The sequence below is a fragment of the Polypterus senegalus genome, chromosome 15 (assembly GCF_016835505.1).
Source record: "Polypterus senegalus isolate Bchr_013 chromosome 15, ASM1683550v1, whole genome shotgun sequence".
NCBI classification, from domain to species: Eukaryota; Metazoa; Chordata; class Cladistia; order Polypteriformes; family Polypteridae; genus Polypterus; species Polypterus senegalus.
In genome coordinates, this window is record NC_053168.1 from 116050871 (window position 1) to 116068033 (window position 17163).

Genomic DNA, 17163 nt, shown 5'->3' on the forward strand with positions numbered 1-17163 from the left:
TGAGTTTGCAAACGGAATGGGTCTGTTTTGAAGTTGTGAAGACCACCAACATGCAGCAAGCCATACAATAATATTACATTAAGGAAAGAGTGTGGGAAAGTCAATGTTCTTCTGAATAAAAATGGTAAAGTTAAGAGGATGGTAAAATGAAATGGGGTCTATATTGGAATTGTGAAGACCATCAAAATGCAATAAAAGAATTTCCCTGCAGAAACAGAACATGGTCAATGTTCTGATGAACAAAATTTAGACAGGGTGGTAACACAAAGGTTTAAAGTTTTCAAGTTCTAGAAACAAAAAAACTTGATCTCAGTGTAGGGCCCTTAACTGGACTAAATGTGTGGCAAATGAAGAGCTGGAAAAAATTAATGAAAAGCATCCAATACTGACTTTCCGAAACTGGAACTGAAAACATACACATTTGACAACTTTCAATTATTATTTTTTTCTTCCAATGCCTCTTACTTTACTCATCATTTTAAATCCTGTATGAAGTAATTTCTTCGCAGCCTTGTAGTATACAGTTTCAGGTCGATTATAAACCATTGCATTATCACACATCAGTTTGAAATCAGCCTAAAAAACAAAAGCAAAATAATTGTGTGGGTGTGTGTGCCCGAGAGATACATATTAAAATTTAACCAAAATAAAGAGCACTAGTTCTTTAGATTTTTGGAGCAGATAAAGGCACATTCAAAGAAACATAATTAACCCCAGGAATTTAGTGGTGTCAATATTGTATATTTAGTACATAAAAGGAAAGCTAAAGTTAACAGCTGGGGGATATTCTGCGAGCATCAGTACATGGCAGGAAATAAACCTGGACAAGAAGCCAGTCTGCTGCAAGGCAGACACACCTGGTCAATTTATAGTTTCAGGAAGCCAGTCCACTTTCCAAGCAACTTGAAACATATCTTTTTGGAACACAACAGTAAAAAAAACTGCACTACTAAGGGAAAATTCCATGTGTAAACGCACACAAAACACAGATTATCAGCAACACTTTATATTAAGTACTAAATATAATGCATCTATTAGCACATACTGCTTTTGATGCTTTGTGTTACAGAGACCATGATGCTTTTTTACATAACAGTAGGTGACTAACAGGTGGATTATAGGTAACACTAAGCTAAAGTTTTATTGATAATTACTGCACCACCATGATAAAACACAAATTTGATAAATTAAATGATAAAATTAATTTACTCAAATGATTGTATTTTATTAAAGTGATACACAATGTTAAGAAAATCCAGAAATACCAACTTACACACACACAGACACATACCCAGAAATTGTCTAGGTTTAATTTAACATAACAAAAAACAAAATGTAAGATTAGAATGTACTGAATTGTTTAGTACACTTTCTGATTAGGTAACCAAAAGATGTATTCATACTTTATCTTTACAAAAACTAGGGGGCTCTGCCCCCTGCTTGCCAACCCCCACGTGGGATCTATGTGCTAGTCATTTCCCAGATCTGCCGCTTGCGTATGGGGAAGCATATGTACAATTGAAACAGATTGTTATTTTCATGGGAACTGTTACATGTGCATAATAGACCTAACTATTTTACATCAGAGAGAGTTAATTAACCATAGTAAAAAATATTAAAACGTAATAAATTGAAAGAAAACTATGTTTCATGTTGCGTTAGAGGTATCCGTTGAGTTATTAGTTTTTGTTTTGTTTGGCATTGAAATTAACACGCAAATACTTATTAAAGTTACACTTTTGCTGTAACATTTGGAATTAACTTTTTGACAAAATTGCACTGAATTTTTATTCCGTGTTTGGACTTACATTGTGACAACACAAAGCATAACTGGATGTGAGTGAATATTGTTTCTCTAATAAATAAATCAACTTTTTCAAATGTTTGTCCTTGTGATTTGTTAATTGTCATAGCAAAAGCTATTCTAACGGGAAACTGTAAACGTTTAATATGAATACCATCATTGGCTGTAGAATTTCTAATATGTCAGATCGTTTAACTCATTTGATTCTATGTTGCATCGCTTCTCCGTGATCATAAATATAAACCTGACCGAATTGTGGTTTTCTTTGAAATTAAACTTGTAGTAGCTTTAATTGTTGCGGGACCACAGATTCTCATAGCGTATGGTCCTGAATCGTGTAAATCTACATTTTGAGCACTGAATGATGAAAGCACAAAAATATTTTTGTAGATTTGAATATTCTGCCTGTATTGTTTGTGGATTTTACTTTCACCAAATAAATCTTTCGATTCTTGCGGATATGCCCCTTCACTGGGAAGAAACACTACTTTTCCCTGATGGTAACACGAATTAGTCAATCTACAAGTCTCCGACTTAAACTTTAAAGCTGATCCATATCTACATACTTCTGTCATATCACCTTTGTTCATATATTCGATCTCTTTTCAATGTTCCGTTATTTTCACAGAGCAATAATTTCTGTTTGTTAGCGCTACTGCGATCTTTACTATCAGTTTTTTGAGACATTCGAATTTTAGTACTTTCATAATCTCTAACCTGCTCTGCATGTGTATCATGCCAACGTTTTTGAACTCCTTTACGACGTTCTACTTTGTCTCCTATTCTTGGTCTTTTATTTCCAACCCCATTTGGACCTGCTAGGTTTTCAATTCCACTTTGTCCGGGCTGTTTATTACTTTCCTTATTTTCTGAATTTGCACTTAGATTATTATTGTTCTTTTTTTAATTCTTTTCTCTCCAACGCTTTTGGGCCTCTTTTCGACACGCTGCCCTTTCTTCTTTGCTTAGTTGTTGATGTTTCATCTACAACGTATAAAATTATTGTGCAGAAAAGGATAACATCGGTGGAAATTAATACATTGTATGTCTTGTATTAAAATGAGGAAAACGTAAAAATTTATAAGAGCTGAGAGCACAAGAACTGTCTGACAATAGCATTCACACGAATGAGAGATGAGTGGGACCGTGGGCATGGTTGTAAATGGTTGCGAGGAGGGCAGGACTTGTCAAAATCTCTTGGCAAAAAGTCTCATCTCGCGGGACTTGAAATTATCTCTCTGAAGAGTCTTGTCTCAGGATTTCCTTTTATAATAGAAAGATAAGAATATTGCCCTTGTTACAAGTCACTCAGCTTCATCGCAATATAGGACAAAATACTTATTCAAGAGCAGTACGCTCACATAATTATGCTGTGGTAAGGTGATGGACAGAATACCCAGCAAAAGCGGTTACTTTCAAGTTACACTCCAGGAGAAGACCAACGCAAACCATCTATGTAAAGAAAATACATTTCCGTCATTTCTGCAAAACCTTTCTGGGTACAAGTCCTATCTGTATTAGAAATGATATGCATTATAGATTGAAAGCCAACTTTAAACTGGCCATATATATGTCAAAGTAGGTGCTGAGTGCCAAGTTTCTCTATGACAGAATGGAGTCTTATCCAGACTTACTTCCTGTTTTGCACTCGATGTGGCCAGCAAAGGATAAGCCTTTCTGGGACAAAATCATGAAATAACTGAGCTTGGAAAATTAATGAATTAGTGTTGAATGTAGACAGTCCAGTTCTGACTAAATAAATTAACACATTTTATTTACTGAGAGAGAGAGAGAGAAAAAAAAACTAAAATGTGTCATTAAAAAGTAAGTTATTCGCTACTGTATCACACCAGTATTCCCAGTTCCGAAATTAACTATGCTGTTAAGTATCAGTTAAACTTAAAAAGAATCAATCAGTCTTACAATGATTAATTTAGTCACATTACAGCAAAGACCTCATATTCAGTTATTTGCCAGATGTTATAACATATTTGAAAACTATTGCACCATGACAAATCTGGTCATTTTTGCAAGTGCAGTACTTAACTAAAATTCCACTTTACAAAAATCATTGATAAGATACTTTTTCTGAATCTTAGTTTTATATTATGTAAATAAACTATGTCATTTACCTTGAATTCTGTAACAGATTTGTATTCGTTTGTTGTTATTTTATCTTTAATTGTACTGAAGTCCATGGGATGTTTAATGATCATAGAATAACCAGGTGCAATAGCATCTGTAACTGGATTAGCAAAAAATCCTTGAGGATCTTTTCTAAGAGCAAAACATAATCAGCACAAAATTAAACAATTGAAATGTTTTAATCGCAAGAAGAAAAAAAAGAAAGAACATTTATACTGATGCAAATATATTCAAAAATAGTAACATCTAAAACGAAAATGTGGACTGGAAAAATCGAGGTGTATTACTTCATAGTAGCAATAACCATCTATAAATAGACTTTAACAGGTTAAAGCAAGCAGCAACAAGGCTAAAAAGTATTTGATGGGCTGCACAGTTTATCATTTGTCAAAATTCTTACTGTCATGTTCATGCAACAAGAACATGACTTGAACCTTAATGCAGCAGCCCTCTCAAACAGCAGATTTCAGTCCAACTGATGGTATATGTGGTAGGATGAGAAAAAAAAAACCATGGGACCCAATGGAAGAACATGGCAAGACATAAAAAGATAATCTAAAGTGAGTCTGGTAATTACAATCCTCATGAATAAACAAATATTAATTATGCATGCTTACCTGTGTACTTGGTGTGAAAGAGAACATGTATATGAATAAATTCATACCTCTGAAGCTGACGCAAGAAATGTTCCAATAGTTGTTGCAGAGGTGTGCACTCATTTTCTGTATTAACATAAAATCAGGCAGAAATTAAAAATTAACCATCTGCTTCTTACAACATTAGGAATGTATTTGTTTAAAGGCATGTTACTGTGCTGGGTTCTTACTTTAAACAAGAAAGCAAACGTTAATATTACCCATGCAATAAAAATGCAACTGTCTTATTATAGATATATTAAAAACACTGGGAAATATGATCATCTTTATTTTTCATTCATAGAGGAGTTATCCTAATTACCATGCTTAGTGATATCTAGCGAGTTTTTTTTATTTTGGCAGTATGCATCTGTTATGAAGTCTTGATGACATGCTATTTAAACTCATCACACTCCATCAATACCATATATTAAAAGCTTGAGAATTCCATTTATTTTGTCAATTTTCCAGTAATTAAAAGGTATACATCAACTACCATGTAAGCACATACAGAAAACCCTGAAATCATCTACTGCTTAAAACTATGGTTGAAACAAGAATGTAACTTTAATTTTGGACAAATAAGCTTGGATGCATCCCTTTAAACAGCAAGGCAACTTCAATTCACTCAATTAGAAAATTGTGTAATTTGCCAAAAGAAAATTCTATATGATTTTTTTTTTTTTTTGCTTTAATCCAATAAAAAAAGCAGTAAAGTCGTGGGATATTTATCTTTCATTATAAAGTAAGCACACCTTTGTAAAAGTAATCACGATGATGAGAAAATGAACACAATAAATACCAATCCAGAGATATTCAGTCATTATAAGGTAACAATAATAATTGGGCACACTATAGCAAAATTAATATTAAATTTATTTCATAATTGCACGAATGGAACACCTGGATGTTCATTTTAATGCATTATCAAATGGTGTGGAAACTCTGAGACAGATTTTAACATTACTGATGGGTGTAGTAGTATGGCACATTTCTGCTCAGGCAAAGCTGCTTCCCAAGACCATTTACATATATGTTGCATTGACTGTTACTTGTGTAAATATGGACATAATACAGGAATGCAGCAAAATCCCCCAGAACTGTGGTATTTCAAGTCATATATTTCTTCAATGTACAGTGTATAGTCTCAAACACCAATCATTGAAGATAAACACATCATTTTACATAAGTGCATGATAAAAGATCATTGTTCTCTTCCCTAAAAGAAAATGAAACAAAGAACTTACCCCCATAGGTGCCTTTAGTTTGTTTAGAAGTTCAATTTTAGCTCAGTTCATGAATTTTAATTTAAATTAAACTCTGAATTAACAGTAATGACCCCACTTATTTTGATTAATTAGTAAAACGTTTGTATTTTGCATTGTTTTATGTTAAGCATAATTAAATGTCCATATAAACTATTGATTTAAAGGAATTTTAGCACAACACATTACTGGAATTCACATTAAATATATTTTTTCAAATGTTGCCTTAAATATTTATAGCCGATATATATTAAAACCTTTTATGTACATTAACTGCAGTATTTGTTTTCACATGAATTTTACAAAATGTAAATGTTTTTTACTGGGTATTTAAATTTTCGAACTGCACAAACCCTTCTCAAAGCAGCTCTAACCCAAAATGCAGTAACTGCAATAAAAAATTTAAATGTTTCAGACTCTTAAAAGGAATTCTGAATTAGCCCTAACCTTTTTTGATTCCTATGCTAGCTATGAATCTATCTATATATATATCTATATCTATATCTATATCTATCTCTATCTATCTATCTATATATATCTATATATATATCTATATATCTATATATCTATATATATATATATATATATATATATATATATATATATATATATATATATATATATATATATATATATATATATATATAGTAATCCTCGCTATATCGCTTTGACTTTCGGTTTCACTCTATCATGGATTTTAAATGTAAGCACATCTAAATATATATCACAGATTTTTCGCTGGTTCATGGATTTCTGCAGACAGTGGGTCTTTTAATTTATGCTACACGCTTCCTCAGTTTGTTTGCCCTGTTGATTTCATACAAAGGACGCTATTGGCGGATGGCTTAGAAGCTACCCAATCAGAGCATGTATTACATATTAACTAAAACTCCTCAATGCTATAAGATATGCATCCCGCGCGGAGCTTGATTGTTTGCTTGTCTCTGCCTCTCTCTCATCCTCTCTGACATTCTCTGCACCTGACGGAGGGGCTGTGAGCAGAGGTGCTGTTTGCTTAGAAGATACTGACGCTCCTCTAAAAAAATGCCGCTTTATTGTGGTGCTTGGCATATTTAAAAGCACACGTATTGATTTTTTGATTGTTGCTTTAATCTCGCTCTCTCTCTCTGACGTTCTCTGCGCCTGACGGAGGAGATGTGAGCAGAGGGGCTGTTTGCACAGAGGCTGTTTGCTTAGAAGATACTAACATTCCTCTAAAAATGCCGCGGCAAACTTAAAAGCACAAGTATTGATTTTTTGATTGTTTGCTTTTCTTTGTGAGCGCTCTCTCTCTCCCTCTGAAATTCTCTGCCCCTGAAGAGAAGAAGATCTATTTGCATTCTTTTAATTGTGAGAAAGAACTGTCATCTCTGTCTTGTCATGGAGGACAGTTTAAACTTTTGACTAAAGGGTGTTATTTCATGTCTAGAGGGCTCTAATAATGGTAACAGTGTGGGAGAGTTTATAAGGGCTTAAAATATATAAAAATAACTACACAAACATATGGTTTCTACTTCGCGGATTTTCGTCTATCGCGGGGGGTTCTGGAACGCAACCCCCGCGATCGAGGAGGGATTACTGTATATATATATATAGTATGTAAAGTCAATGTGTGTATGCATGTTCCAGCATCACGTCCGAACGGCTAGTGATTTTCATGAAACTTGGTACACATGTTCCTCATTGGTCGACTAAAAATACTGTAGGGTGAAATCGGCCGTAACCCACGCACTTCTTGGTAGGGTGGGGGTAATCTTGCGGTCTTGTATGCATGTTATTATCTAGTTGACACTCGGAACGACCACCATAGGGCGAACTAGAGGCGACTGCCAGCATGCTTTGTTTGAGCGCCACTACACCTCTGTTGCTTTTAAAATAAATTAAATTAAATTTGTGTGTCTGTCCGGCCCAGAAGTGAGATGTAGAGTTGGTGTGAGGGCTCCAGCTCCGAGGATACGCAAGCGAGGCCAGTAAACCGGCAAAACGAAACCTCCCAAGAAAGACAGTCGCTTAGCTGCTAATGCACAAAAGATGCAAGCATGTTGGCGACAAGAATAACCTTATACCAGAGAGATGCTGAGAGTAGTTCTGATGATTTAAATACTTTCTAGGATCCCATGCTTTTAACACCACGGGCTTACAAAGTTAGTATATACCAGGAAACTGCGCCCCTGTTGCTTTTCAAATTAAATACAGTTGGCCAGTTCCGAGCATCAACTGGATGATAACATACATACAACACGCAAGACAAGCATATTAGTGAGTCATTATCCATCCATTCATTATCCAACCCGCTATATCCTAACTACAGGCTCACGGGGGTCTGCTGGAGCCAATCCCTACCAACACAGGGCGCAAGGCAGGAAATAAACCCCGGGCAGAGCGCCAGCCCACCGCAGAAAACCCATGCAGACACAGGGAGAACATGCAAACAGGGATCACCCAGGAAGCAAACCCAGATTTATTGTTTGCTAATTTATTTTTATTTTTAAAGTTGTGTTTTTTTTTTTTTTATTATGTTTTTCTCCAACAATTAAAAAAAACTTTATTTTCCTCCCGGGCAACGCTGGGTATTTCAGCTAGATGTTAATAATGAAGACTATGTTTGAACAAAACGCTTCTTCCAAGTGAACCTGGTACCATTGCACCATAGAACAAAGACAATCATGTGTCATCAAACGTAAGGCTGAATGTTCTAAATAATTAGCAAAAGAAAGAAGCTGGATTATCGCCTAATAACTATGGTATTTGGTGGAAAGCTAGGTTAGATAGCCAAAGTGTTATTTAGGCTGGCCTGGCAGATAGTGAGGCATCCTCAGAAAACTTGATTTGCCTATGCTAGAAGTACACCTCTCCTAGAGCTTCTCCTGCAAACAAAGATGGATGTGGATGTTGTCTTGTCATGTTGTCTAGACATCCACTGGTATCAAAGTGAGTGTGTCACCATTCTCAGAAAGGGCAAATATATTGTACGGAAGTGAAAGAAGAAGTTTGAGAAAATAAATCCAGCAAACATGCCATCCATAGAGAACAGTGTCGTCAAAGCTCCCTGTGGGAATAGGTGAGTTTCTGAAGTTACAATTACAGTAATGAAAGAAGTAGTGGATCCAGAAGAAGCAAAAATTTCTGGGGAAGTGCTGAATAATATTGATTCTCAGTGTCTTGTGCAAAAAATGGAAAATAAAGGATGTAAGTCAACCTCCTTGGAAGATCTCTGCGAATGAGGTAGAAGTAATCCTATGGCCGATAATTAAGTGCAAGATTGAGGGGAAGCAACTTAAATATTGTCCTGATCATAGAATAGTGACTCTCAATGTTTAGGATACAGTGAAAAACAAAGTAATTCACAAGGACCTCTGATTAGAACCATTACTTTTTCAGATAGAGAGAGAGAAATATGTTGATATGATCTGTGACTGGGACTCAGGAAAGGATGAAGAAATTGTATGCTTTACCCTGAAAGGGAATTTCTCAAAACAAAACATACAATTGGGCTGGTTTTGTCTTGTTCATTTGGTTCCCACAACTTCATTCACCAGAACCGACAGAACAGATGACAAAAAAAATGTAACACATAAAGTAAATGAGACACAGAACTAATTTACCTTGCTGAGTTCTGCATGCTCGTACAGGTCTATCAACTGTTTGCTCAGTCTCCATCTTCAGTCCCAGGTTAACGCCATCTGCTTCGGTTTCTATCTCCATATGTTCTCTGTCTCTTTTCCTTTTTTTTTCTTCCTAAAAAAAAAAAAAAAGCACATTTTGAACATAATGGCTATTGGATTCCACTACTGAAATCTACTTATGTTATGACATTATTTTACTCTTCCTTGATAAACAATTATACACAAACTGAGAAAGTAAGTTATACATAAGGCATATTATTTTTTATGTAAAATTATTAAAAAGTTTGATATCAGTGCAGAGCTTTCCTATAATTATATGAGGCGTGTTTATAAGAACAGTCTTTGAACCTAATACAGAGTTCAATATGGAATCAAGTACTGATTCTATATTTAGCTCTCTGTCGATTTTCTGAGTTCACATTTTCTATTAAAGATTAAAAAAGTGCTGGAGCAGTTTCTGGTAGATACTAAATATTTTCTTTCGTTTTAACCACAGAACATACAAAGGGGAAACAGGGATTCAAAATATTAATAACTATGCACCTAACATGGACAAAAGTGCTATCTTCCAAAATATATTTGCATTTACTCCTAATGTGAACACTCACAAAATGATAATGGATGGAGATTTGTGTTTTAAATTCAGACCTAGATATATCCTCAGATTCAACAGCAACAGCATCTAATACTGTAAACATGTATGTAAACAACATACTTGTAACAGATCACAACTTATAAATCCTAACCTCAAAGCATACTCCCACTTCTTACCTGTACATCATTGTTACTCAAGAATTTATTATTTCCTCATAGACAATAGTTTTTTGCACACTATAAAATCTTGTAAATACAACGCGATCATTATCTCTGACCACGGAGCTTAAATGACCGTGTCTTACACACTCAACCCGTAGCTGGCATTTCAACCCCCTGTCATTAGCTGAGGAAAACAGTACAGAATTCATATCCAAACAAACCGATTATTTTCTTGAGACAAATGCATCCTCAGAGGTCTCAAGAAAATAATCAGTTTGTTTACATGTGCCAAAGCTTTTACTCTCTCTCTCTATATACTGTATATATATACATATATGTATGTACTGTATATGTATATATACTATATATAAGTATATATATATATATATATATATATATATATATATATATATATATATATATATATATATATATATATATATATATATATATATATATATATATGTTAATGTATATTTACAGTGTTTTTTCCTCCTATTAAAGTGGCCAGACTACCCAGAAATCACTATCACACACCTAGTATTCCACAGCTGTTGGCTTTGGGGATGACTAGTTATGAGGATAAAGACATTACTAAATTAATTAATTAAACTGCTGTGAATTTCTCAGAGGTGCAAATTGCAGCCAAATTACATTACAGACCTCAGTCTTCTTTGCTGTCCCCAAGTCTTCAACTTCTTCCTCCGCATCACACTGTTCCTTTTCCCTTTTGCGTTTCTTTTCTTCCTGTAACATGATATTTAGACAGAAGAAGCCATTCTTAGATTAATTATAACCAATTAACAAAACATACATCATTAACCAGCTTACCAAAATACTGGGTGGACAAGTATTAAATTAACAATTTTGCTCAGTATCCTGTAAACAGAACTGTGCTTTTCCAAAAAGAAAATGTAATACAGTTTTAAAATGTTTTACAAGATCCACATATACATGTACAGTATACTTGTGAATATCCGCCCTAAAGTACAAAATACAATTAAATACAATAAACACATGATTTGACTTTTGTAAGTCATCATTCTACTTGTACTACTTCTTCAGATTACATTTGGCTTAATTACAAGTGCTTCTAGTTAAACAAAAATTATTTTGTACAGATATGTGGTCGATTATGTCCACATACTGATTAGTATTAACTCATTTTCTGTAAAAAATTAAACCGGGGAAAAGAAAATCTACAGAAAATTGATCATTTGTAATTTTTCCAAATAATATTAAAATGAGTATTAAATTATAGTGCAATCTTATTTCTTTATTTCCCCCCCTGAGATTCTTAAATTAGAATTAGAGTGGAAATCTAGAAATGAAAGTAAATTTTATAATTTAATAGAACTTTTCTAAGACTACAGAGTTAAATGACTGAATACTATTTGCAGATATTACTTCATTCTAGACTTGTTCAGTATCTTATACAATGTAGGGTGCAATACAGAATAACACTACTGCCTCTTTGTGCTTGAATCACTTGTCATTTTTATGAAAATTGTTGCGCTGTTTGTCACTGTGATTTTTTTTTCAAAGTTCTCACTGGAAACAGTACTTTATACTGTACTACTAAAATCTAGCAAAACTTGACTGTTCCCATTATAATGTAAGAAAACATACCAACCTAAAGGAAATATCAATGTCAAATACTCAGTACACACTTGCAATACCTCTGAATCATTGCTATTAAACTGTAATCCAACCAAAATACTAAGAATTGATATCTATACTACATGAATTACTAATATATTGACAAAAGAAAATATTAATTGGCATTGGTCGAGTTTTTTGACATTCAAGTTACAAGTTTGAACATCTTCAAAATCATCTTCTTGATAATTTAAGTCACCAAGGTATACTCAATAAAGCTAAGGAATGTTTCTTCGTCCACTGGAATACTGGCTTGGCCTACTTGAAATTTCAGGTGCAAGGATTAGCTGATCGTTACAACCACTGTGGAGGACTGCCGGCTTCCCATGCTGGTTCACACCCCCAGGCCGCCAGGAGGAGCTCTCCCGACAGCAGGATCGTGCCCCAAAGTCTAGCAGGGCCTTATGGACTTTGTAGTGTTTATACACACCCTGCTGGATACCTTGGAGACCACCAGGAGTCGCTTTGGGGGGGCTTATAGGCTCTGTGATGCCGTATGACCCGGGAGTACGTCACGGTCACGTGACAGAAAGAAATGTCGTGCTCCCGGGTTGAAGTAAAGGACTAATTGCCCTGACCCGGAAGGAATAAGGAACTGTGGACTGTTGGGACAGAAACACCTCCAGGTCAGGGGCTATAAAAGGGCGGTGCCTCGCTCCAGACAACGAGCTGTGCTGGGTGGGAGAGGAGCAAAGTGTCTGGGCGAGGAGGAGTAGCTTATAGTATTATTGTAGTATTGCATTTAATAGTTTAAATATATGAGTAGTGTGGGAGGTGCTTGGTGCACTGAAGAAAACAATAAAAGGTCTTGGACTTTTACCTGGTGTCTGGAGTTGTACCTGAGGGTTCAAGGGAGCACTAGCGCCCCCTACTGCCACACCACGTATTAACACTTGGCAAGGACTGAGACAACAATTACACACCCAGATATCATTGCTCCCCCTAACACACATTAATTAATTAATGAATATGAGGCAATGGGGACTATTCCTTTTTTTTTTCTTCTTCCGAACTAAAGTAGACAATTTTTTTTTTTGTCTAAAACATGAAAATTGTTTGTTTAGAATTGAAGCAGATCATATATGTATAAAGTTAATCATATTTTTCATAAAATGGTGTTATCTGGCACAACCATCAATCAATTTTGTTCACATACCTTTCGTCGTCTTCTTTCTTCTTCATCAAGATGCTTATCTTTTTCTTTTTCAGACTTTTTTTTCTTCTTTTTCTTCTTCTCTTTATGTCGTTCACGCTCATGATCTGATTTATCATCATAATAGCTAGAATCATGCCCAGAACCTGAAAGCTCTGTAACTTCACTTCCTCCAACTTTTAGTACAAGCTTTATTGGTTTCTCCAGAGTTTTATCTGCATAATCTAGCTCTAATAAATGTAAAACAGGAAAGAAAAATGGACACTTATGAAAATGCAGTCTTTCAGGTATTTTTAAGACAGACAAAACATTTTCAAATACCATTTTGCTTTCAAATTGAAAATATAACTACTGTATACACTAAAACATAATCACAACACTTGATAACTGTAATAAAAAGTGACATGGGTGGGGGCATTATTAAAAAATGATGTGTACAGACTTACAGGGGTCTTATTTTAGACAACAGATGACCCACTCTTAAAGCAGTAATTAGAAACGAGGCTAAAAAACTTAATTCAAAATAATTCACTAATTTGAATAACATTATGCAATAATGTTATATAGATAAAAAACGATTCTATATATTATATTGAAACCACATGAAAATTAATATATTTAAGATACAGTGTGTATTGCTGTGATATTTTTTCCTAAAACCATTTCCTTATAAAGGCTGAAATGTACAAATGTCAAAGACAGTTCTTCTGAAAATTAAAGACGCCCATACCGCTTAAAAATAATATTCTATCCACTATTCACTAGTTCAGAACCCTCAACACAAGGATAACAATATAAGAGTTGTGCACTAACTGATAACAAAACCTAGGATATTTAAGCAAATATTTCAAGAAAATGTAGAAATCTTAATGTGGCTATTCCTTAAAATTGCTAAGTATACAATAATAATTTTGTATAAAAATAACAGCATGACAAATCTTAAATTTGTGGATGACAAGTGGTCATAGTGAGTCTGCTACAAGATAAGGAGAACAGTCATGGACCAATCATTGACCTTTGATCTCAATATAGCACTAAAAAAGCAACTGCATTAAATTAAAAAGAAAATCACTTCAATTAAAGCAGACAAAACTATACCGACACATTTTAATAAGTCTTTTATCAAATCTGTTGTCAGCTTTGCTCTTATATGTTAGTTTGGAGAACCTAGCATTAACGACAAAACTCTATATACACCAGAGTCAAAATAAGTAGTACAATTATTGGTTTGCAGCAGTCATCTCTCATTGTGACATATGTGTGTAAGCTACAAGCAGATTCTTCAGACATTATTTATAAGTTAATAAGGAGACCACAAAATAGAAAAACAAGTCATGAATAAAAATAACAGTACAGTACTTGTATACTAAATGGACAGCAGTTCCTACCCATTCTAGTGTTGGGCTCTGTGGGGGAGGTGCCCCGGTTGCTTAAGTTTTGGAGTTTAAATTATTAAACCAGAGGTAGCCAACATGGTGCACGTGGGCACCTGGTCACCCGCAAGGACCACTTGAGTTGCCCACAGGGCATGTTCTAAAAATAGCACTAGACACCATGGAACTCTGTCTAAAAATTGTATTTAACTGTGTTGGTCTGTCTAAAAATTGTATTTAACTGTGTTGCTGTTCTCTTTGAATCAATAACACTTGCTTTTTTTTTTTTTGTTCTTTATTTCGCCTTATACAATTTGTTGTATTAGGAATTTGTTAGTTTTTGCATACCCCTTGGGGTCAGAGCTAAAGCAAGGTTAAGGGCCCAGCAGATTAGGATCTCTTTTGGCAGTGACGGGAATTCGAACAGGCAACATTCTGGATACCAGCACAGATCCTTAGCCTCAGAGCCACCACTCCGCCCCAGTAGTCTGTGGTCAAAGTTCAAAATCGTGCGTGAGACAAACCTCCATCTCACTCTTTGCTGAGACAAGCAAACGGGTGCAGCTACGATGGGGAGCTAGACACAGTTTTTCCCCCCTAAAAATAAAGAAAAACATGGCAGAAAAGTTAAGGAAAATGTCCATTATATTAATAATATTATTAAAGGTGAAGGGTGGCACGGTGGCGCAGTGGGTAGTGCTGCTGCCTCACAGTTAGGAGACCCAGGTTCACTTTGTATGTTCTCCCCGTGTCTGCGTGAGTTTCCTCCGGGTACTCCGGTTTCCTCCCACAGTCCAAATACATGCAGGTCGGGTGCATTGGCGATTCTAAATTGTCCCTAGTGTGTGTGTGTGTGTGTGTGTGTACCCTGCGGTGGACTAGTGCCCTGCCTGGGGTTTATTTCCTGCCTTGCAACCTGTGTTAGGTGGGATTGGCTCCGGCAGACATCCGTGACCCTGTAGTTGGGATATAGCGGGTTGGATAATGGATGAATGGATGGATGGATGGATTAAAGGTGAACCAAGCAACTTTATGTTATTCAGGAAGTTTGTATGAAACAAGTAGCCCTTCATATTACTCAGTACCCTTGAAGTAGCTCTTAGTTGCAAAAAGGTTGGTGACCCCTGTATTAGACTGACCTACCCCAACCACAAATACTAACTTTAAAGTTAGTGGGGGTGGAGCATTGTTGCCTATAGGTCCCTAATGTTAATACCCCTTTGGAAACCTAATGTTAAAAACGAAAATCCGATTTGCTTCACGATAATAGAAAAGGGTACTAAAATAAAATTCTATGAAACTGAACTTAATGTTCAGTTGTGAGAGGTATACTGTGCTTTACTTTAGAAACTACAGGGTGGCCCACGAAAAAGTAGCCCGCCTTCCTGCCAGAGTGGCGCGCCGATTGACTACCCTCATCACGAAAGCTGTGTAGACGTAGTGCAAACGTGTGAGTACGAGCTGAGCGACGTATTCCATTCCACAAAGAATCATTTTCAGCACTTTCTGTAAAGAGTGAGTAAAGATTTTTGCATTTCAAGTTCTTTCTTTATGGAAGGGCGCCATTTTTCGCCAGGGAGGCGGGCTACTTTTTTGTGGGCCACCCTGTATTAAGAATTAAAAAGATTCTAATCAAATATATAAAGTCTGGCATTAAATTTTGATAAAAATGAGAAAGAAGGTCAATTATTGGTCAACTCTAAATATGTATGATCTAATGTCATACATTAAGTATTAAGCTCACTTCTATATTTTCATTATTTATACCAAATTAATGTTCTTTGTAGATTTTAAAGCTACGTTATAGTCTCTTTGTAAAACCTACTGACAACCCACGTTTCCCTAACGTGAAAATAAAAAACTGAATTAAAAAAAGAAGAAAGAAAAAAGAAAGCTCTTCATTCATTCTATGACCTTAATGAATATCGCTGATATTGATTGTTTTTAAAACTTGATTTGAAACTGGGTGTTGTTACAAAGCAGTTTTAAAGAACTTTTTGTATGTAATTGCATGTTCCAAATAATGCCACAGTGAATAAATTACAGCGTTTACTACAGTATTTCATTCGTTAATTTTATTAAAATGTTTAGATTTATAATAGAGACTGCACAAGGCAAAATAAATTAGGCTGATCCCGATGGTCATAATATTATTTCTAAAATTCACATTTAAATTTCCTCCATGTATTAATGTATGAATAAGTACATTCTAACCCTGTATGTCTCTTGAGTTTATGGCTAGATAAACATAATCTCACAAAATAAAAACTCATTGACTACCTCGAGCTCCTTCTGCAGGTAAATCCTACACTGGAAAGTTGGGATTCAGAAAATAAATCGATTCAGTTAGCAATTCTGCAAACTCTTAATACAATTATACTGGCAAGACTTTGTTTCTATAACGGTCATTATAATTATTATAATTAAAATCTCACAGAAAACACATTCTAAAAATGTGCACATTTAAATGGGTTATACATTAGGTGTCAAAACATAAGCATTTCTTCGATACAAACAATACACTCACAAACAGAAACAAACAAATAGCAGATGTCTATTAAAAAACGGTATTTGCATAATTGTACATTTGCACTTACCATCCACTGTTCGCCATTTGGACTTGTGGTTTTTGTGTTTTTTTCCCATTTTCTTTGAAGTGCTTAGATACTAGCAGATACTGTTAAATGATTGTAATCATCCGTACAAAACACAACGACAGACTCCGCGCAAGTTCTGATACGGAAGTG

The 17163-nt window shown here is 35.1% G+C and overlaps 1 protein-coding gene across 6 annotated transcripts in view; it reads right to left on the minus strand.

Moving 5' to 3' along the window:
* Positions 1-17162, minus strand: part of brd9 (bromodomain containing 9) — a 39641-nt gene extending 22479 nt beyond the window's left edge. For 4 of the 6 annotated variants that reach the window (XM_039736249.1, XM_039736247.1, XM_039736248.1 and 1 more), the window contains exons 1-7: positions 17014-17161; positions 13047-13273; positions 10895-10978; positions 9455-9587; positions 4614-4671; positions 3937-4081; positions 466-576 (exon numbers count right to left, since the gene is read on the minus strand). In XM_039736249.1, coding sequence (XP_039592183.1) covers positions 466-576; positions 3937-4081; positions 4614-4671; positions 9455-9587; positions 10895-10978; positions 13047-13273; positions 17014-17062 — 807 coding nt within the window. In that variant the 5' untranslated portion in view covers positions 17063-17161. Of the gene's footprint in view, positions 1-465; positions 577-3936; positions 4082-4613; positions 4672-9454; positions 9588-10894; positions 10979-13046; positions 13274-17013 lie in introns of all 6 variants that reach the window. The other 2 variants (XM_039736245.1, XM_039736244.1) reach the window with 1 other exon arrangement.
* Position 17163: the final 1 nt, after the last annotated feature.